The sequence below is a fragment of the Sphaeramia orbicularis genome, chromosome 17 (assembly GCF_902148855.1).
Source record: "Sphaeramia orbicularis chromosome 17, fSphaOr1.1, whole genome shotgun sequence".
NCBI lineage: Eukaryota > Metazoa > Chordata > Actinopteri > Kurtiformes > Apogonidae > Sphaeramia > Sphaeramia orbicularis.
Genome location: NC_043973.1, coordinates 367,606 through 390,263, shown reverse-complemented (window position 1 = coordinate 390,263; position 22,658 = coordinate 367,606). Strand labels below are relative to the sequence as shown.

Below are 22,658 nucleotides of genomic sequence, written 5' to 3'. Positions count from 1 at the left end.
ATTAAAAACCCCGTGGACCTAACCACCTTAAGTCTGACTTTAATACCAGACTTTTACCACAGGCTCCTACTGACAGTCAGCCCCAGTAGATAGACATGACTATGTGGTACTTAATTTAATTACATTTTATTTATTTTATTTATTTATTTTTTATTTTTTTCCCCACATTCGATTAATAAGCAAATGCTTCAATTGAATAATTGGTAAAAACATCTCAACCCTTCAGACGAGGAAGTAGATATGAGTTCGTTGAATAGACGTGAAGTTCGACCAGTTTGGACTCCAGCGTCAGACCTCTGGTCTCTGAAGGTTTTCAGTGAGGTACAGGAGAACCCTTAGATTGTGGATTCTTGGTGGCTAACCTGTCCGATGCTTCCAGTGTCACATGCAAGGTTATAATAGTTTTGGATTTTTAATTATAGTTTTAGTTTTAATTAGTTTTGACTTTTTTTTCTTATTCAGTTAGTTTTAATTAGTTTTTAGAGCAGGTTGTTAGTTTTTATTAGTTATCATTTTTTCTGAATGCTTAGTTTAATTTAGTTTAGTTTTAGTATTAGTTTTAGTTATTTCATATTTTATCTTCTTCCTCATCATCCTATTCAAAGAAATTAGTGAGGCGCGAATATGGGTTACCCTGGACACTTTATTTGGGGGTCGGGTTAGGGCGGCTCATGGACTGAGCAGAGTCCAATGTACCGTACAATGTCTAAATTCCCTATAGCAGTTGAGGGGGGGTGCAATCCATACACAACGTCACTTACATGAAACAGTGCGAAGATGTGCAAAGCATGAGAGAGAATGCACAAAGCAGCCAGCATTAAAGCAGATAGAAACATATTATAAACCAGCTAACCAGCAGTTAAAGCAGATAGAAACAATATAAACCAGCTAACCAGCAGTTAAAGCAGACAGAAACTATATAAACCAGCTAACCAGTTAAAGCAGATAGAAATATATAAACCACTTATAAACATTATAACCCAGTTCATCAGCAGTAAACCACACCTTAGCAGATTTCTCTCTCGTAATCATCTCCAGTTCCATTATTAGCCAACTTTGCTTCAGTTCAGTTCAGCTAGCTGAGCTAGTAACATCAACGTTTTTTTACCATTCTAACAGGTTCCATACCTCTGTAATTGGATTAGTTTTCATCCTCCTCTTTTCTCCTCTCTAAACGTGCAGTTCAGGGCTTGGAAGGCCTTTTCATGGTGATAACTCTCCAGTCTTTACCTGGATGCTAGTTCAACACTGACTCATTTAGCTCAGTCCTTTAGCTCTGCTCTGTCTCTGTCACTCACACGCGCACACACACGGTACGCCAAAAAAAAAAAAAAAAACCCAACCCATGTATGACTACAGTAAACCCAGACAGGACTGTGCTGCTGTGTCCCAGCTTGTCTGTATGTTCCAGGTAGAGTGGGACCAGAAGACCACTGGAAACCACCATGACCACACATGACAGACTGTGGAGTGTTGTATGGTGTCACCAGCTCAAACTGCTGAGCCAAATAAATTCATTTCATATCAATCCGACATTGACAAAGACGAAAACAAAGGGAATTGTATCCATTTTTTAATACGTTTTAGGTAGTTTTGTAAGCTCACGATACAGTTTCAGTTAGTTATCGTTTTTTCTTTTCTTTAGAGAGTTTTTAATTTCAGTTAACGAAAATGTTTTTTCAATTTTAGTTTTCGTCATTTCGTTCGTTTTCGTTAACGATAATAACCTTGGTCACATGGCGGATCTTCAGCTATCCCACTTCTGACACCAATTGTTATGGAAAACATATTACTCTACTAATTTCCTCCAATAAAGAAGGATAAGTTCAAACGTTCAGTGTCAAGAATCCCTTTATTTGGAGCTCCATAGAAAGAGATATCACTCAGACAAAAGACTGAGACGGTCTGAACCCAAAATACAAATCACCCTGTAGTCTTCTGTCTCCCATGAGAAAATGATGATGTGTGGAAAGTGTTTTGGTAGTGTCAGGAACTGAGAGATCAGACCCCTTGAGAAATGTGGGTTTTGGCCTTCTACTGTGACACAACACAGAAGAGGTCCAAAACTGCTCTGGAATACACAGTGACAGGAATATATCTGAAATAAGTTAGAAGCCTATATGAGATATGAAATATATGAAATATAGAATAATATATGGAATAAGTAATTTTGCCATTACAGGCTGGACTGGATTGACAGCTCTGACTGATGTTTTTTACACCACATTTTCTGTCCCACCCTTTTTGCCTCATAAAAAAGTGCCTTTTTTAAGTGTTTTTTTTTTTTTTTGTTTTTTTTAGTAAATTAATTCCTGTTCTGCATTGGGATGTAAAAGAAAGTGGTGGAAAAAAAGCACCACAGTTATGAAATGAAGGAATTTACATATACTAACATAGAGAGAGAGAGAGACAGACAGACACAGAGAGAGAGAGGAGAGAGAGAGCGAAAGAAAGAGACAGACACACAGCACAACAGACAGACAGACACCACAACAGACAGACAGACGACAGAGTGCACATGTAGAACAGTGACAGCTGCCTTCATGTGCTCCTTCTTTGCCTTTTCCTTCCAGTTTGGAGGTTATGACTCTGTTTGGGAAAGTGGTTCAAGCTAACAGAGGTCAGGTTATGTTCATTATCGAGTCATCTGTCCGTCTGAGTGGAACTGGTCTGAGTGGAAGGTCTGAGTGGAACTGGGCCACAGTAAGACCTAGACCGACCCTGTTAGTGTGTGATCACAGCCAAACCCAGTTCTCCCATCGTGTCCCGGTGTTTTCCGTTAAACCAGATCTGAAATACAAGAAAACACATGTAAGATGAAAGGAACAGGAATTTGAGAACATTAGACCCCCATGTGCTGGTCCAGACCCCTGTCCCATTAGACCCCCATGTGTGCTGGTCCAGACCCCTGTCCCATTAGACCCCCATGTGTGCTGGTCCAGACCCCTGTCCCATTAGACCCCCATGTGTGCTGGTCCAGACCCCTGTCCCTTAGACCCCCATGTGTGCTGGTCCAGACCCCTGTCCACATCCATGACCCCTTTGAACATCATCCTTACATTAGTTCCATTACTGCATGGAACTGAACAAAGCACAGGTGGACCTGACAGACCCTGGAGACCACATTGGACCTGACAGACCCTGGAGACCACATTGTGACCTGACAGACCCTGGAGACCACATTGGACCTGACAGACCCTGGAGACCACATTGGACCTCAGATTGTGGACTCACTGTCCTACCTGGAACTGTTACTGTCTTGTAATGTATGCGGCAATGACCAAAAATGGTCACTTGCCTCCTCAGACCCAGGAAATGTCAGCATACCAGCTTTTTTGTTTGTCATTAATCAGTGCCTGTATTGGAAACATCATGATGCAACAGTTTTTTCAGATGCAGGTTTTTTTTGTTTTGTTTTGTTTTTTAAATTTTTATGGAATGTCCTTTGTGGTGGACAGTTTTCTTTTCTTTTTTTGTATAAAGTTGTGAAACTCTGTCCACATATGTGGACAGAAAACCCACAGCTGGGTCTGAGGAGGTTCAAATGACACAAACTGAACCTGTTCAGTAAAGTTTGGGTCCGAGGAAACACTGGAATGTTCAGTGAATGAATCCTTCAGAGGAAACTCCACTAGTCAGTCAAACAGAAGTGAATACCTGGGTGTGAAATCTGTGGATCCACATTCTGTCAAACAGTTGGACTGTGAAATTTTTGGTTCCTCAGATTAGAGTGTTTGAGTGAACTCTTTCCAGACTCTTCAGTCCAAAGCTGCTCAGCCTGTTTTCCATTCCATTCCAGAAGGTTCTTGGGTGGAAACAGTCCACAGTGGAGCTCAGTGGAAGCGGTCCGTCCCACCTTTGTGCTTCTGAAGCCTGTGTCCCTTCAGTCCCAAGGACATTCAACTACAACTGTGGACTTTGGTGCAGGAAGATGAAAGTGTTGGTGGTGGTTGGCTCCTCATCCACGGTAAAGAAAACCATAAAACAGCCGTCCCCCATCTCATGTGGTGGGAACATGTGTGTACTGTGCACTGCACTGACTGTTTTTGGACATTTTACTCAAATACATCAATGTTTCACAGACTGTGTTTCTGAGAGGAAAAAAGAACAACGGTGGATAATTTGAGGCAGATAAAGGAACAAGAAAAGAGTTGTTAATTTCATTGGTAACATGAAGAAAATAACTGTAGAGTGAAACCACTGTTCACTGATGGAATGACTGATCTACTGTGTTATGAAAAAGGCTCATACAAACAATCACATATATGTTATCAGGGAGACATTTGTCAGAAAAACAGAGAGATGGGTATATTTTGGCAGCAGCGATTTATTTTATATATATATATATATATATATAAATATATATAGTCATATAGTCCATTCTGTAATGCACATTTATACTTCTGTACTTGGCAGCAGTTGTATCCGTGGGTGTGCGGGTCCAGACTAATGGAACTAACGCTGGTGTGAAACTAAAAGTGAACCTTTCCATACTTTCAACGTCCAACTCCCGGCTTCTGTTCCTCTATTATACAGTGGATCTTCAATGAAATGTTCACACCTTCTAACCTGTATCTACTGGACACACAAATGCTGGGCCACCAGGAATTTGTCCCATCCCCCCCCCCCCCCCACACACACACACACACACACACACACACACACACACACACCCCAGTGCATGTGGACGTTAATGAATTGTCAGACTGTGACAGTTTGGTTCAGGTGAACGTTAGTGGTCAGTGATGGAGGATATAGGAGGAAGAAAACTGACACAACCTGCTGTTGTTTTAGTTGGTTGGTTGTCCCCCCCAAGGATGAAATTCATTGAGCAGAAGTAGGGATGTGACAACCAGAGGGGGGGGTTGACCCCACCCCCAACAAATCACACCGTATATGTTATGACAGGACGACTTTGGCCAAGTTTCTGGTGTAAAAATCCCAGCCTTATTATGTGAGTGTGGAACAGATAAGGATGAGAAACACCAACCAGACGGAGGGAACCTGAGCAGGACTCACCTGGGTTCTTCTGGTCCCATTCACAGATCAACTCTGTTTGTGTGTCTGTCCTCAGTTCCCAGCATGCACTGGCTGTAGTGGTGCAGGCGATATGAGGGATGGAGTCGGGTCCTGCTGCCCTACCAGTATTCTGGCGGGTTCCCGAACATTCCCTTTCAGTGGTTTGGAAACGCTCTGATCTGAACCAAACAGTTATTCACCGGCTTGAATACGACAGTGTTGGCTGTCTGAAAGAGGTATACCACACAGTGAGCGCACGTATATGAAGCCCAACGCACAGAAATCTGGAGACTTCAGCCTCACCTGTGAAGAAACCACAACTGTCTGACAGCAGCAGCTACACCTGTAACCTCCAATGGGAAACAGAGAGGGAGGGGCCTCAAGAACGGAGAGTGACGCAAGTACAGCTGCAGGTCAAAGGTTCAGACACAAACCACACCCACTACAGTAGACACAGGTCAAAGGTCAGACACAAACCACACCCACTACAGTAGACACAGGTCAGAGGTCAGAATAAACCACACCCACTACAGGCAGACACAGGTCAAAGGTCAGATATAACCACACCCACTGCAGTAGACACAGGTCAAGGTTCAGTTTAGACTGGATTATTCCATTTCAGCTGTGGTTCTGGATGAAGGTTGAGCTGAACTTGTTTCAGTCGGTTGCTGAAAACACACCTTGGATGGTTCTTGTTCTCTCCATTTCATATGAACAGGGTGTGTTGTTGAAGTTCTAGAGGAATTTCTTGTCTGTTCTAATCACTGTGGTCTGTTTCCTGTCAGATGACCAGGAGGAGGTGGAGGGGTCCAGCAGGGGGCGAAGTCCTATCCAGCTGCCTTGTAAAGCTTCAGCAGAGCTGGCCTGAAGACACACAGTGGACTGGACTCACTTTGATCCACAACTGATGGTGGTCCACGTGTCCCGGAGTAAAACTGATGATCTTCAAACACAGGACAGGTCTTACCGTGACCGGCACACAGATGAATGAAGACATGAGTCTGACTCTGAAAAAGCCCCACAGACACAGACGAGGTGTGTATATCTGCACCGTCTACAGGGAAGGAACTTCCTGAGGTCTAAAGTCCTGCTCCAGGTGGTCCCAGGTCAGTGCTGGGATAGACCACATGAAACAGCTCCAATCTGAAAACACACACCTTCTGCTGCAGCTCTCCACTTCTGAGTCCAAAAACATTCAATATGGAGATCCATGTCCTGATGATATTTCATACTGATGGAGAAAAGACACTGTTCATACTCTGTCTGTATATAATACTGATCAATACTCAGACTACTGTCAATACTCAGACTACTGTCAATACTCAGTACTACAGTCAGTACTCCACCTGATCAATACTCAGACTACTGTCAATACTCCACCTGATCAATACTCAGACTACTGTCAGTACTCCACCTGATCATACTCAGACTACTGTCAATACTCAGACTACTGTCAATACTCCACCTGATCATACTCAGACTACAGTCAGTACTCCACCTTGTCAGCTCTGGCTCTTTCATTTGTCCAACTGTCAAACAGAATAAAACACATCTTTCTTTTCCACTTCATATCAGCAGGGTTTTCGGGTCCTTGTTAATGTCTTTAAACATTTGTTAGGATTTGATTGACAGGTCATCATACGATCATGTCTTAGCAGGAGTTCATGTTGGTGTTTGTGTCGTCCACAGAGGGTTTTCCAGCCTGGGCCACAGCTCTCCTGGTTGTCTTTGCTGTTCTTCTTCTAATCCTTCTAGGACGTTTTCTTTATTTTCCGAGGTATTTTCTGTCAGGTACGTCCCGTCTGTTACTCCACTACCTGTTGTGCTGTTCTTCATCATGTTTGTCTTTGTCTCATGTGATTCTAGGAAGCAGACTGTCACTCATACATATAGAAACCTACAGGACCAAGTTTGGGATTGTAATGTGTGTGTGTGTAGGCGCTGCTGAGGAGGTCAAAGGTCAGGAGTCACAGTGGACTGATCAGAGAATAACGGATTCGATTCTTAAGGTTCTGAATCAATTAATCACGATTCGACTCGATCCAATATCAGTTTGATTCAGTATTAATTGATGTGGTATCACCAAATTAATCTGAATCAAAGTACAATTTTGAGTCGTAAACCTGATTATTTGACTACCGCAGGTCATGCAACACATCAGTATCTGGATCAATATTGATATAGAAAGGAATAAATCTGACATTTCATCAGTAAACAATGAATCTGCTCTGAAGATATGAACAGGACAAAGCTGGTGGCTTCTACTCACTGGGGGGGTAGTACAGCGGTCAGACATTGTCACTACTTTCCTATTCCTCTAACTCCATACTCAGCCATAGGTGATAGTATGGATCGAAGTTCATATTCCAAGAACGACCGGCTTCTGCGACTCACCTCAGAGAACCACCTTTGATGTGAAAGCCCCCTTCAACTGCTTCACTAACCTTTTTAAATGACGTCGATAAAAATGATTTCTAATCGTTTATTCCATCAGCAGCAATTGGACCATAATATTTAATGTACACGACAAACTACAGATGATACCGTCATAAGACACAGAGCATGTTCTCACCTTCACATCAGCAGCACATGAAGCAGATGGATTCTTCCACAATAATAGAGGAGGCAGTTAAAACACCTGGGACCTTTGTGTCTAAACCAGGGCTGGTCACACATTCCGCCCAGTTTGATCTGAATCAGGCTGCACCAGCAAAATACAGCAGAATAACAGTCAATTCTATCAACGCTAGATTTTTCTCTTGTTTTAGTGTGAAAAATGTAAAATTGCAGAATGAAATTAATAACCTGAACACCCCCTGTACAACCACAGAAATAAGTGTACAATTTCAACAATACTAAGTGTGATCTTATCATTTCCACATGTGCATTCCAACGTACAGATCACAGTGGATCTATGAACACACAAGACATTTAGGAACAGGCGGAATATTGACATCTATAAGTTATAATGTTATACACTGTTTCCAATAAAAATAGAAGAAAATATTTCTTCATGTGAAATGTGATTTATCCTTGATAGATCAGGTGGAACTGGACTCAGTATGTAATCCTTGTACTGGGTCCAAAAGTGATTCAGTGGGAATAAACAGAGGAACAATGTCCCAAAACTGAACTGTTCCAACTTCATTGAACACAGTGTATTTGTCCTGGTCCGCCCACTTGAGTTCAAACTGGACTGTATGTGTCCCCTGAGCTAAACGACTTTGACACTTTGATTTTCTCAAATTCATCCCACGGTTTGGATTGGACCCTTTGACGGGCCGAACCCCCCCCCCCCCCCCCCCCCCCCCCCCCGTCTAAACAGACCAGTCTGAATATCCCAGTGTGATGGCAGTAGACAGGTGCTTTGTCTGTTCCTCAGACACAGAACTGCTCCTTGTTGTGCACCTGCTCTTTGCTGGCACTAGCAGAATGGATGTGAACATTTGTGGTAGAGGTGAAGGGTGGAAATGCTGCCTCTGAACCAGTGCAGCTGCAGCCTTTGGTTTGACCTCTGGAGCTCTTCCATGTGCTTTCACTACCTGCATATTAGACACACACAGTTGTGTGTGTTCATTTATGAGCTGCCATGCTTCTAAGTAGGTATCCTAAGGTGTGTTTACATTTACATTTGGAGTCTTAAAAATAGTGTCTTCTGAAAGCTCTCTTTGTAAGGAAGATAATGATACCTTGTTTGTAAAGATATCTTTATTAATACAAAAGTTATTGCATACTGAAGTTCAGCAAAATAGGTACTTTTTCCACCATTTTGACCCAAATGAAAAAATAGGCATTTTCATATTTTTATATAGTCACAAATAATGGTACCAGTCTTCCTAAAACATGTCTACATGACATATCTAGATAGCATTTCATGTTTATAGCATGAAAAGAATAATGTGTTAGGTTCTTTCTGAATAATTAAAAGTTAAAATACCCCCAATATTGAAATTTTAAGCATGTAAAACCTGGCAATATCAAGCCACAGGCAACTTTGTCCTCCATATTTGTCTGTATCTTACATAATATTAGGCCTATTCCCATAAAAATGCTATCACTGGACTCCTGAGACTAACAGCTATACAATGGTATTTCATAAAGGAAGATTAAAAGTTAAATTCATTTTTTAAATTGACAAATATTGAAGTTATTTGATCAAATTCAGCCGACGAAAGAAAAAACTTTTCATCCTGTCCACAGACTTAGTCATTCATAACATTAAATGTGAGATGGACATGGCTGCAGCAACAATTACTCTGCATAGCATTCCAATAACATGAAAAAAAACTGTGGTTAATATTAAAGCAATTTTTTCCATTAGTCTTCCGGAGATTTTATTTTGAAAAGTCACCATTTCTGCCCTCGCCTCACAACCACTAGACTTAGGTGTGCTGTTTTATGAATCAGTAGAAACACAAGCTAAAGAAATGAGCAAAAAAAGAATTCACTGGAGAACTTTTTCAGGAAGAAACGAGGAAACGATGAGACTGTAGAAGGGTCACAGACTGTAGAAGGGTCACAGACTGTAGAAGGGTCACAGACTGTAGAAGGGTCACAGACTGTAGAAGGGTCACAGAAGGGTCACAGAAGGGTCACAGACTGTAGAAGGGTCACAGACTGCAGAAGGGTCACAGACTGTAGAAGGGTCACAGACTGCAGAAGGGTCACAGAAGGGTCACAGACTGTAGAAGGGTCACAGACTGTAGAAGGGTCACAGACTGTAGAAGGGTCACAGACTGTAGAAGGGTCACAGACTGCAGAAGGGTCACAGACTGACTCATAACAGTGAATTCAATTATGAAGGTAACGTGGTTGTGTACTATTTGTTTATTTTGAACAATCCTGATGAAAATCGTCGTTATATATTCCACAAAATGATCAGTTTCTACTGAAATAACAATGAAAGCTGTGTGGTGACAACTCTGTTATTCCCTTATTTTCACCCACATGGGACGTTGTGAAAAAGCGTCAACTTTAGCACCCTAACATTCATAATAATCTGACTGTCGAAGTGGTAGGACTGTGATTTTTACTTTATGAAAGCAATATTAAATAAAGATATCAACAGGTGATGAGTGAAAGACCGTCATATTAATCGCAGATTCTGTTAAATCTAGAGCGATCCTCTTTGTATTTTTATTATAATTCAACAAAACAAATCATTTGGTTTCAAACTGAGTGCAACACATACCAAATCTACTGAGTATTTGTTGCAGACGGTCGCTTTCTGTGAGCGGAGCGGAATCACAATCAGCCTCCATGGCGGTTGCTATATTACCACCTTCCAGAGCTAGCCGCTGCTCGTTTGGTGCACTGGCGCTCGGGGGCGGTACTTTAAATCTACATTTCAATATCACAGTTCGAAAGTTAACAATATTCCGATCATTTTGATTTATTTTCTGTCAAAACTGACGCGTTTACACCGAGTTTAATGACAGATTTTCGGTTTCAAACCGTTATAAAGGGGCCTAATACTAACAGAACCCCCTTGATTTTTATCCAAAACTGAAGCTTTTATTTTGTGCTTTTACTGTCTCTCAATTGGATCGTTAGCCCTGGAGCGCGGGGAGAAACAAAAATGGATGTCTGTCAGAGCTGGTACGGCGGTGCTGTCACAGTCACTGCGCAGAACGGGGAACAGTAAAAAAAACCAACACGCTCAATAAATGCTTTATTTTCATTTCACAGACAAAAGAAACATACCAATGGAAAGAGCTATATTTCTACAAATTTTCATTCACAAACATCGATGCACATTTAATTTATTGCAAAATTCATATCAACCACTTGATGCACGCAGCAGCCATTTCCACTCACATCAGCCACGCTGGCAGGGATACCTATTCTAAGACAATGCTGTCCACAGTTTTTTTGGTTCATAGTGAGATTATGTTTGAACAAAGCACACTACAGCAGGCCAGCCAATCAGGTGTCTACTTTTTATTTGTCTGTTCTCAGTCCAACTGGTGGAGGTGGATTCAGGGGAGGAGTCTGTCCTGCTGCCATGTCAAACTATAGCTCACCTGACAAAGAACTCCAGACAGATCAGCGTTATGTGGAAGAACTTTGACAACCAACAGATCCTTGTGCATAAGTACGGCTCTGGAAAACCTGATGAACAGGACTGGATTTACAGAAACAGAACAGAGATGAAGAAACACTGGCTGAGAACTGGAGACTTCAGTTTAACCCTGAAAAACCCAATGGACCGGGACGCCAACGAATACTTATGCACCATCTACAACAAAGACAAGGTCCTGAAGAAGAAACGAGTGGTGCTGAAGGTCAGAGGTCAGTGCTGTAGACAGAAGATGAGAAAACTAAAGGTGTCTGGATTATCAGACAGAAATGTCCAATGGAGTTGAACTGAGAATAGGAGTTAACAGTTTAATAAGCAGTGGGTTCTGCTGATGATTCAACACAGATTGAACAAATAGGACTTAGAACTGGATCCATGGCAGATGTTTTCCTCTACTGTTGTCTGATGGTATGGGTGTTGTTCTCAGTCCAACAGGTGAAGGTGGATTCAGGGGACGAGTCTGTCCTGCTGCCCTGGAAAACCACATTACATATAGAGGACATCAGTCAGCTCACAGTGGAGTGGACGGACCATGATAAAAGGAAGGTCCATGTGTATGAGGACGGCTCTGACAGAACTAATGAACAGGACGATAAATACAGAAACAGAACAGAGATGAAAGAAGACCCACTGAGAACTGGAGACCTCAGTCTGACCCTGAAACACGCCACAGACTGGGACACCGACACCTACACCTGCACCGTCTACAACAGAGACAAGCAGATCCTGAGGAGGAAACATGTGTTTCTGGAGGTCAAAGGTCAGTGCTGTAGACACAGGTCATTCCTAGTTCTAGAACACTGAGCCCTTCTTAGAGTCAGCATTCTAGACGGGCTCAGTCCTCTACATACAGGTCAGTGTGCTGAAGGGAAACCACAAACACTGCAGCATTCATTAGATTAAAATGACATACAGTACATTGCTCTTTCAAAACTCTGAAAAATGTCCTTATTATTTTTCCTGACATTCCAAAGTCAAATAGAATTTGTCAAATATTTTCCATCCAGTCTCACATTAACACTATATAGATCAGGATGATAGCATCAACTTATGGGTTTGTTTTCTACAGTCCTTTGACACAACAGCAGAAATCTTCCTTCATTTTCCAAACTGTTGAATCCTCTGGAGGGTTGCAGGGATGCCAGGGCCTATCCTGACTACCAACAAGGAAATGCACGGTTTACTCGGAATATTTGTCTAGGTCAGCGCTAACATGTACAGACCCACAACCATTCACTCACATTCTTTGGATTTAAACTCAACAATTAACCCATAAAATGCATGTGTGTGGATGGTGGGAGGAAGCCAGAGGACCTGGTCTGAGAAAGGCCACCACCAGCAGGTTAGGTTTTTACAAAGTCTGATAGAAGACTGTGTGCTGTGAAAAAGGAGGTGGAATTCCAACCCAATACCTGATAGTGACTGTTTTCAAAAAGAATGTTTTCTCTCATGTTGTCCATTAAATTATGTTTAAAGTGTCGTTAAAAACTGATGCGTTAAAGGTGAAGTTCCTGGTATTTACTCCCACCTAGTGGTGAACTTGTAGACTCAGAACCAACTGAACTCTGCTCCCCCTCTCTTAGGGAGGACCCAAAAACCCTCCCAGTCCTTCACTAGTGTCAGTCTTTCTTGTCATTCCTTCTGGTCTTTTCTGTTCAGATTGTTGAAACCACTTCTTCAACTCGTTTGTATAAACTGGCTTTGATGGAATGACACACTTTGACTAATTCTCCTTTTACTCTGTGGTTTGTTGGTTAAAGTTTCCTTGTGCGACATTGTCTTTACTGATGTTTAATATCCTCAGTTCCTTTCAAATCCAACTGGATCATATAAAAGGAGTATGGTTATTGGCTGAACCCTCATTGAGTCACTCCTATTATTTATTATTTCCCCAAAATCCACAAACATCTGAGGAAACCACCTGTGAATACAGCATGGAGCAAATCCAATCAGTTATCCAGATTGAACCACATCTACAGATGAAACTGGAGTTATTCACACATGTGTTGAACAGACATTTTAGTAGCAGTCATCCCAAACATATGACAGATAACATACCAGCAGGGCAGTCTGAGACTGAACTGGAACTGCTGTGATCCTGATGACATTCACAAACAGACTCAAAACTTCAGACACACACACAAGTACTTGGTTCTGCTGCTGATTCCATCATCACTTAGAACTGGATCCATGGCAGATGTTTTCCTCTACTGTTGTCTGATGGTATGGGTGTTGTTCTCAGTCCAACAGGTGGAGGTGGAGGTGGATTCAGAGGAGGAGTCTGTCCTGCTGCCCTGGAAAACCACATTACATATAGAGGACGTCAGTCAGCTCACAGTGGAGTGGACGGACGATAGGGACAGGAAGGTCCATGTGTATGAGGACGGCTCTGACAGAACTAATGAACAGTACCATAAATACAGAAACAGAACAGAGATGAAAGAAGACCCACTGAGAACTGGAGACCTCAGTCTGACCCTGAAACACCCCACAGACTGGGACATCTACACCTGCACCGTCTACAACAGAGACAAGCAGATCCTGAGGAGGAAACGAGTGTTTCTGAAGGTCACAGGTCAGTGCTGTAGACACAGGTCATTCCTAGTTCTAGAACACTGAGCCCTTCTTAGAGTCAGCATTCTAGACGTGGCTCAGTCCTCTACATACAGGTCAGTGTGCTGAAGGGAAACCACAAACACTGCAGCATTCATTAGATTAAAATGACATACAGTACATTGCTCTTTCAAAACTCTGAAAAATGTCCTTATTATTTTTTCCTGACATTCCAAAGTCAAATAGAATTTGTCAAATATTTTCCATCCAGTCTCACATTAACACTATATAGATCAGGATGATAGCATCAACTTATGGGTTTGTTTCTACAGTCCTTTGACACAACAGCAGAAATCTTCCTTCATTTTCCAAACTGTTGAATCCTCTGGAGGGTTGCAGGGATGCCAGGGCCTATCCTGACTACCAACAAGGAAATGCATGGTTTACTCGGAATATTTGTCTAGGTCAGCGCTAACATGTACAGACCCACAACCATTCACTGTCACATTCTATGGATTTAAACTCAACAATTAACCCATAAAATGCATGTGTGTGGATGGTGGGAGGAAGCCAGAGGACCTGGTCTGAGAAAGGCCACCACCAGCAGGTTTAGGTTTTTACAAAGTCTGATAGAAGACTGTGTGCTGTGAAAAAGGAGGTGGAATTCCAACCCAATACCTGATAGTGACTGTTTTCAAAAAGAATGTTTTCTCTCATGTTGTCCATTAAATTATGTTTAAAGTGTCGTTAAAAACTGATGCGTTAAAGGTGAAGTTCCTGGTATTTACTCCACCTAGTGGTGAACTTGTAGACTCAGAACCAACTGAACTCTGCTCCCCCTCTCTTAGGGGGGACCCAAAAACCCTCCCAGTCCTTCACTAGTGTCAGTCTTTCTTGTCATTCCTTCTGGTGTTTTCTGTTCAGATTGTTGAAACCACTTCTTCAACACGTTTGTATAAACTGGCTTTGATGGAATGACACACTTTGACTAATTCTCCTTTTACTCTGTGGTTTGTTGGTTAAAGTTTCCTTGTGTGACATTGTCTTTACTGATGTTTAATATCCTCAGTTCCTTTCAAATCCAACTGGATCATATAAAAGGAGTATGGTTATTGTCTGAACCCTCATTGAGTCACTCCTATTATTTATTATTTCCCCAAAATCCACAAACATCTGAGGAAACCACCTGTGAATACAGCATGGAGCAAATCCAATCAGTTATCCAGATTGAACCACATCTACAGATGAAACTGGAGTTATTCACACATGTGTTGAACAGACATTTTAGTAGCAGTCATCCCAAACATATGACAGATAACATACCAGCAGGGCAGTCTGAGACTGAACTGGAACTGCTGTGATCCTGATGACATTCACAAACAGACTCAAAACTTCACACACACACACAAGTACTTGGTTCTGCTGCTGATTCCATCATCACTTAGAACTGGATCCATGGCAGATGTTTTCCTCTACTGTTGTCTGATGGTATGGGTGTTGTTCTCAGTCCAACAGGTGGAGGTGGATTCAGGGGAGAAGTCTGTCCTGCTGCCCTGGAAAACCACATTACATGTAGAGGACGTCAGTCAGCTCACAGTGGAGTGGACGGACGATGAAAACAGGAAGGTCCATGTGTATGAGGACGGCTCTGACAGAACTAATGAACAGGACGATTACTACAAAAACAGAACAGAGATGAAAGAAGACCCACTGAGAACTGGAGACCTCAGTCTGACCCTGAAACACCCCATAGGCTGGGACACTAACACCTACACCTGCACCGTGTACAACAGAGACAAGCAGATCCTGAGGAGGAAACGAGTGTCTCTGGAGGTCAAAGGTCAGTGCTGTAGACACAGGTCATTCCTAGTTCTAGAACACTGAGCCCTTCTTAGAGTCAGCATTCTAGACGTGGCTCAGTCCTCTACATACAGGTCAGTGTGCTGAAGGGAAACCACAAACACTGCAGCATTCATTAGATTAAAATGACATACAGTACATTGCTCTTTCAAAACTCTGAAAAATGTCCTTATTATTTTTTCCTGACATTCCAAAGTCAAATAGAATTTGTCAAATATTTTCCATCCAGTCTCACATTAACACTATATAGATCAGGATGATAGCATCAACTTATGGGTTTGTTTCTACAGTCCTTTGACACAACAGCAGAAATCTTCCTTCATTTTCCAAACTGTTGAATCCTCTGGAGGGTTGCAGGGATGCCAGGGCCTATCCTGACTACCAACAAGGAAATGCATGGTTTACTCGGAATATTTGTCTAGGTCAGCGCTAACATGTACAGACCCACAACCATTCACTCACATTCTTTGGATTTTATCTGAAGGTCAAAGGTCAGTGCTGTAGACACAGGTCATTCCTAGTTCTAGAATACCGAGCCCTTCTTTCCCCTTCCCTGTCGAACCTCCACAATCACAAATAGCAGTGTGGAGTTACTCATGGTGCAGATTTTAATGATATATATTTTAGTATTTTTAATCAGGCTGGATAATCCATCCATCCATCCATCCTTCCCTGTCCAGCTGTGTCATATATCATTTCCTACATATTCCAGGGGTTTCGTCCTCGTTGGACCTGCCCAGAACACCTTGTGCCACATGTACTTAATAACACTGTTGTGACAAAGTGTTAGTTCTGGACAAACTGTGACTTGTCCAGAGGTCTAATAATAAAACCCCCAGGTTCAGATCCAGACCAGTCCTCCCAGTCACACTCCTCTGGTCTCATTGTCATTGCCCATGTGAATGTAGAAGTTTCTCAGTAGAACAGTGGAGTCCCTGAGGGGAGCGCCTTCCAGCACACCACCACCAGACTCCAAGAAGACCAGCAGGGTCCACCTGGGACAGACAACAGTCACAACCTGTTCCTGAACTGAAGCTCCACCCTCTCATTCAATGGATGAACTCCAACATAAAGCCACTGAGCCAAAGTTCTAGCAGAGGTGTGGAGCAGGTGGAGGAACCCCACACCTGCTCCACATCTCGCACCCTGAATAACTCCTGAATTTAAAAAAAAAAAAAAAAAGTCCTGGGACCTTTGAGGAGATGGGTTCCAGAGCCCAGGTCTAGTCTGGACCTCTGAACCATCTGCCACAGCTCCGCCTCCTTCCCCACCAGGACAGTAGTATTCTGTGTCCTAGAGCCAGTTTAGACCACCATGGATTTGTGGTTGTAGTCCTCTAATCAGCCTTCTCTGCTGTTCCTGGTCCCAGAACTGAAGTTGAGCAATTATTCCATCTTTTCCTTTTACAGAGGCTGATTTTCCTCCATATAGAAGATCTGATGATAAAAAACTGTCCCATGTTTATGTCATGTTTCCTTCCAGTTCAACAGGTGGAGGTGGAGGAGGGGGCGTGGTCAGCCCTGCTGCCCTTCAGAACGACCCCTGACCTGCCTCAGGACGCCAGAGTGGTGTGGGGGTACCGTATTAATGACCGGAAATACATACATGTCCATGTGTCTGAGAAGAAGTCAGCTCAACCTGGTGAACAGGACGACAGATACAGAAACAGAACAAAGATGAATGAAGACCCATGGACGACTGGAGACTGCAGTCTGACCCTGAATGACCTCCAACAGGACGACTCTGGAACATATGTTTGTGTAGTCATCAGAGATGAAGTCACCCTGAGAGGGAAAACAGTGGAGCTGAAGGTCAAAGGTCAGAGTTCAGATGCAGGTCAGAGGTCAGGTGTGTCTCTGTCCTCTGTCTCCTCTGCAGACAGATCTCAGATCACATATCAGGTTCTTCCAATAAGAGAAGAAGCAGAAGCTGAAGCAGCTGTTTGATTGATCTGTTGTGTGTGTGTTTGTGTTTGTCAAGTCCAACTCCTAAACTGAGGCTTGATCTTATTCCTCTTGAATATATGAAACGGGTCAATACAATAGAAATACACACACTTCAAAGCACTCAGACTGTGCTTTTCCACTCTTCATTATTGTATTTCTAGTGTTTGTTTCTCTGTGATGACAGTCTGTCCTCCAAACCAAAGAAAATCCAAACTATCAAATCCAAACTTTCAGCTGCTACCAAAAGTATTTTAGTTTAGTTTGTATCGTGGACAATCCCAGATAATGAACTGTATCAATAAGAGTGAAAAGTTGCAGCTTTAGCCGACATGTCTATAATCCTGCTGTAGTCCTCAGCCTGACGACAATAGGAACCCTAAAAAAAACAATAGATTACAGCAGAGTAATTCAAAAGAAAGACTTCAGACAGCTAAGAGACCAGATCCATCAGTACAGATAAACAGACTGTGGTGGACACAGCCACACATGGGAACATCTGTACAAACTAGAGCCCGGACCATTAATGGGGCCGATTATAGTGTATCAGCAATTAATCAACATCGGCCAATATGTAGCCGATATATGAACTGTTTTTGCTGCACAGAGATTCTCTTGCTCGCTGCTCCTGTGTTTGTGTGTTTGTGTGTTTGTGTGTGTGTGTGCGTGTGCGTGTGTGTGTGTGTGTGTGCTGCCCAGAGAATCAGAGGAACTTTAAAGCGAGTTAGTTTCACTTTCACTCCTGCTCGGACAATGACGCTATCACCCCCCCACACACCATCACATAATCACGGAGCAACCCCCCCCCCCCCCGCGCGCGCGCTCGCTCTGACAAGGATGGACTGCTCCCCCCCACCACCACCACCACACTCCAACCCCCCCACCCCGGCGAAAATCACGGACCGCTACCGCACACTCTAACGAGAATAGACCACTGAACCCCCCGGTTCCGAAAATAACAGAACCCCCCCCTGTCTTATCAATCAATCAATCAACCTTTATTTATAAAGCGCTTTTCATGCACAGATGCAACACAAAGTGCTTTACAGAATTAAAAACAATTACACAATAAAAACAGAATAACAATTACAAAGAAAACCCCTCCCTCCCACCCTCCATACTAGACACGCACACACGCACACACACACACACACACGCACACACACACACACACACACACGCCCACACACGCACACACGCACACACGCACACACGCACACAACAGGGAGACATGGCATGGCACTGAGGATCAAGGAAACGCCCCCTTTGGGGCCGTCCACACTGGGAGGAGCCACAGGCCGTGCCATCGGGGGGACCGGCACCCGGGCCCCCCAACTCCGACAGACAGGTGGACCCCCACATCGAAGGGAGGACCCCCAGCCAGCCGGGCCAAAGGGACCCAAGGACAGTACCCCCACTAGCAGAGCAGACACAGCTCCCAGTGTGGAGGACCCCCCTGAGGAAACACTGGTGTTAAAAGCTAAAGACTAAAAGCAGAACATAGGACTAAGAATAAATAAAATAAAATAAATACAGTATCAAGAGTAAAATACGTAAGACTATAAATAAAATAGAATAGATAAAGTATCAGTGATAAATAAAACAAAATAAGAACAAGAAGAGTTTAAAAAATTAGTTAAAAGCCTGATTAAAAAGGTGTGTCTTTAATCTTCTTTTAAAAATACCAACAGTCTGTGCAGTCCTGAGGCTCTCCGGCAGGCTGTTCCACAGGTGGGGGCCATAGTGGCTAAATGCTGCCTCACCCTGGGTTTTTGTTCTGGGTTTTGGTATGGTTAAAAGGCCAGTGCCGGAGGACCTCAGGGTCCGCGAGGGTTGATATGGTAAAAGCAGATCAGATAAATAGGAGGGCGCAAGGCCGTTAAGACATTTAAAAACCAGCAAGAGAACCTTAAAATCGATCCTGAAGCGTACGGGGAGCCAATGCAGCGACTCTAAAACCGGTGTAATGTGCTCCCACCCTCTGGTCCTTGTCAGCACGCGTGCGGCTGAGTTTTGTAATAATTGGAGATTTAAAGTACTCTTTTTGGGAAGACCAGAGAGCAGGGCATTACAATAATCTAAGCGACAGGAAATAAAAGCATGCATTAGCACCTCCGTACTGGCCTGAGAGAGAAACGGGCGGACTCTGGCTATGTTCTTAAGGTGATAAAAACCTGTTTTTGTTATATTTTTGATATGTGAGATAAAATTCAGCTCAGAGTCAAAAATCACGCCCAGATTTTTTACTGATTGTGTTGGTTTAAAATCTTTTAGTTTTGGTAAAAGTTTCTCTCTCTGGCCTTCAGGACCTATAACTAAAACCTCAGTTTTGTCCTGGTTGAGCTGTAGGAAATTCTCTGCCATCCATGACTTGATGTCTACAATGCAGTTAAAAAGGGCATCAACTGGCCCTGTGTCATCAGGAGACACGGCGATGTATAGCTGTGTATCATCAGCATAACTATGGAAGCTGATGCCGTGTCTCCTGATGACGTCCCCAAGGGGAATGAAGTATTCACCCCCCCACACACACACCCATGTCCGTGCACTTCCTGTCTCCCTCACAGTTTCATTCTGCAGACAGGCCTGGGTGTTAATAGTGTAGGGGAGACTGGGGACAGTTGTAACACGAGTCAAGGTCAAGGTTACTTCATTTCTACCCGTAGGTAGATTTGTTTGGCAGTCTAGGTGATTGCCTTGGCATTACAACAACACTTACATTAAACATGCAAGACAGGTGCTTGATCATGCTTACAGACAGGACAAAAAGTGTTCAGTGTTCCACCATTCGTCTGTATAGCAGCATGGAGAAGTAAAAAAAAAAAAAAAAATAAGATCCAATAAATAAAAACAAGATGCAATAAAACCATAAAAACCAGTAAAGATAAAATAGAAACAATCTGGGATAAAAACCAGGATAAGAACATAAAATTTAAAAATTTAAAAATTTGAAGTCACAATAATAATAAATAGAGCAAAGAAATGGAATAAATAACTAAATAAGTTAGTAACGTGCAATGTCACTATTTCTTATTTAGCTCAGTGACGGCGACAGGAACAGCTGTTTTTCTAAACGCTGTGTCCTGAACCTGGGACTAAGAACCTCCATCCAGAGGAAAGGAGCTGAACTTCACCTGGTAAAGGATGGAGTCATTGTTCAGAACTGATGCATCCATCCTCTGGACCTGTCTAGTGGACAGGGAGGAGGGACCAGACTGGAACTGACCAATCAGGCGACTGGACCATCTGACTATTGGATTTAGTGAGTTTCTCTGAAACTGAGGTCTGAGCGAACCACGGCACCAGACAAAAAGATAAAACAGACTCAATAAAGGAACGATAAAACACAGTTCAGATGTTGGGTCCATGTGGAAGTGTTCCAGTGTTCTAAGGCAGTGGAGGCGCTGATGGTCCTGTTCACACACATCTGCAGTTTTCACTAAAACTCAGATTTTCATCAATTATCGTCCCAAAGGTATTTGTCTGAGTGCACTTGCTCTATAGTCTGACCTTTAATTACAGTGACTCCGTGCCTGTCCTGTTTTTCCTAAACTCGATGATCATATGTTTTGTTTTAGATGTGTTCAGGTGAAGGTAGGACTCCTCACACACTGGACCCAGTCATCAATAATAGGGCTGTGACTCTCCTCCTCTGTGAGCAGGCTGACAGTGACTGAGTCATCAGCATACTTAATGATGGTCCTGTTTTCATATTCACTCTGACACAGATTTGTGTAGAGAATGTAGAATAATGGAGACAGGACCCAGGCTGGAGGAGAACCAGTGGAGGAGAACACTGGGTCTGACAGAAGCCCATTCATCTTCACTCTGTGGGACCTGTCTGTTAAATCTAAAATCCAGCCCATCAGATTTTTACTGATCCTAAACTGTTCTAAAAGCCTTTTAATTCAAATGTGGGGCTGGATTGTGTTCAAAGCGGAGAAGTCTACAAATAAAAGCCTTGCAGATGACCTTTGACCTCCACATGTTTAAAAATCCTGTTTAAAAGGGTCAGTGTGGCGTCTTCCACTCCTCTGTTGGGCCTGGATGCAAACTGCATAGGATCCAGCTCATGCTCTGTCTCCTTTAAAATCACAGTCTGAACCAGCTTCTCTCAGACGTTCATGACTACTGAAGTCAGAGCGACAGGCCTGAAGTCATTTAAAGTTTTTGGACGGCTGGACTTAGGGACAGGGACCACCACAGCATCCTTCCAGAGAGTGGGCACATGCTGTGTCTGCAAGGACTTATTAAAAATAAACTGAAATACAGGACTGAGTTCATCAGCACAGGATTTAATCAGACCACCTCTGCTGTTGTCAGGACCCTGGCTCTTGTTCCTCTTTACAGAACTGAAGGCCTTTGTGACATCATTCAGTTCAATGGCAGAGTGCTGTGTGTCCTTCAGGTCCTGTTTCAGCTCTAAAATGTCTTTAGTAAAATCAAAAGAATTAAAACGAACATAAAAACTATTAAGAGCATTTGGAAAACCTCTGTCTGAATTAAAACTGTCTAAAATGGTCTGTCTGCTGCTCTGGGGGTTTTGAAGGCCTACAATGGTTTTCATACATGTCCACGCAGAACCTAGATTGTTTGCAGCCATCTTATTTTCCAAATCGGTTTTAAACTGTTGTTTTGCTTCAAAATCTCAGTTTTCAGTTCTCTGGTGGCTGACTGAAGGTCAGAGACAGCTCCTTCTTTCAAAGCCAATCTCTTGTTCTTCAGACAGGTTTGAACATTTTTTGTGACCCATGGCTTGTTGTTGGGGTACACTTTAACACGCTTATGAGGTAGAATCATGTCTTTACAGAAAACGACATAAGAGCTGGTGACGTCCACCAGAGCGTCCAGATCATCCCCACAAGACCGAATAAAAACGTCCCAGTCCGTACATTTAAAACATTCCTGCAGGAGAACACAGACTCCTCTGACCACATCTCCATGTCCTTAGTCCTTATTTTCTGTCGTTTTAAAACAGTCTTATAGGTGGGCAGGAGATGCACACAGCTGTGGTCAGCTGTTCCCAAAGGAGGAAGAGGGAGGGATTTAGAAGCACCCCCCCGGACCCATAACACAGGTCCAATGTTTTATCCCGTCTGGTTGAACAGGATATATACTGGTAAAAGTTTTTCAGGGTTGTTTTCAGACAGACGTGGTTCAAATCCCCCATTATAAAGGTGGGGGCGTTGGGGCAGAGGGACTGC

General features: G+C 43.0%; 3 protein-coding genes across 3 annotated transcripts in view; 2 read left to right on the top strand and 1 right to left on the bottom strand.

The window, feature by feature from the left end:
- Positions 1-5,887, top strand: part of LOC115436823 (rho GTPase-activating protein 12-like) — a 146,239-nt gene extending 140,352 nt beyond the window's left edge. The window contains exons 14-15 of the mRNA XM_030159771.1: positions 2,574-2,620; positions 5,805-5,887. Of these exons, the coding sequence (XP_030015631.1) occupies positions 2,574-2,620; positions 5,805-5,887 (130 nt within the window). The remainder of the gene's footprint in view (positions 1-2,573; positions 2,621-5,804) is intronic.
- Positions 1-22,658, bottom strand: part of LOC115437017 (E3 ubiquitin-protein ligase TRIM39-like) — a 760,370-nt gene that overhangs the window by 501,664 nt on the left and 236,048 nt on the right. The gene's annotated exons all lie outside the window — the stretch shown is intronic.
- LOC115437009 (uncharacterized) overlaps positions 5,272-22,658 on the top strand; it is an 89,695-nt gene continuing 72,308 nt past the window's right edge. Inside the window, exon 1 of the mRNA XM_030160064.1 lies at positions 5,272-5,439. The gene's annotated coding sequence lies outside the window, so the exon portion shown is untranslated. The remainder of the gene's footprint in view (positions 5,440-22,658) is intronic.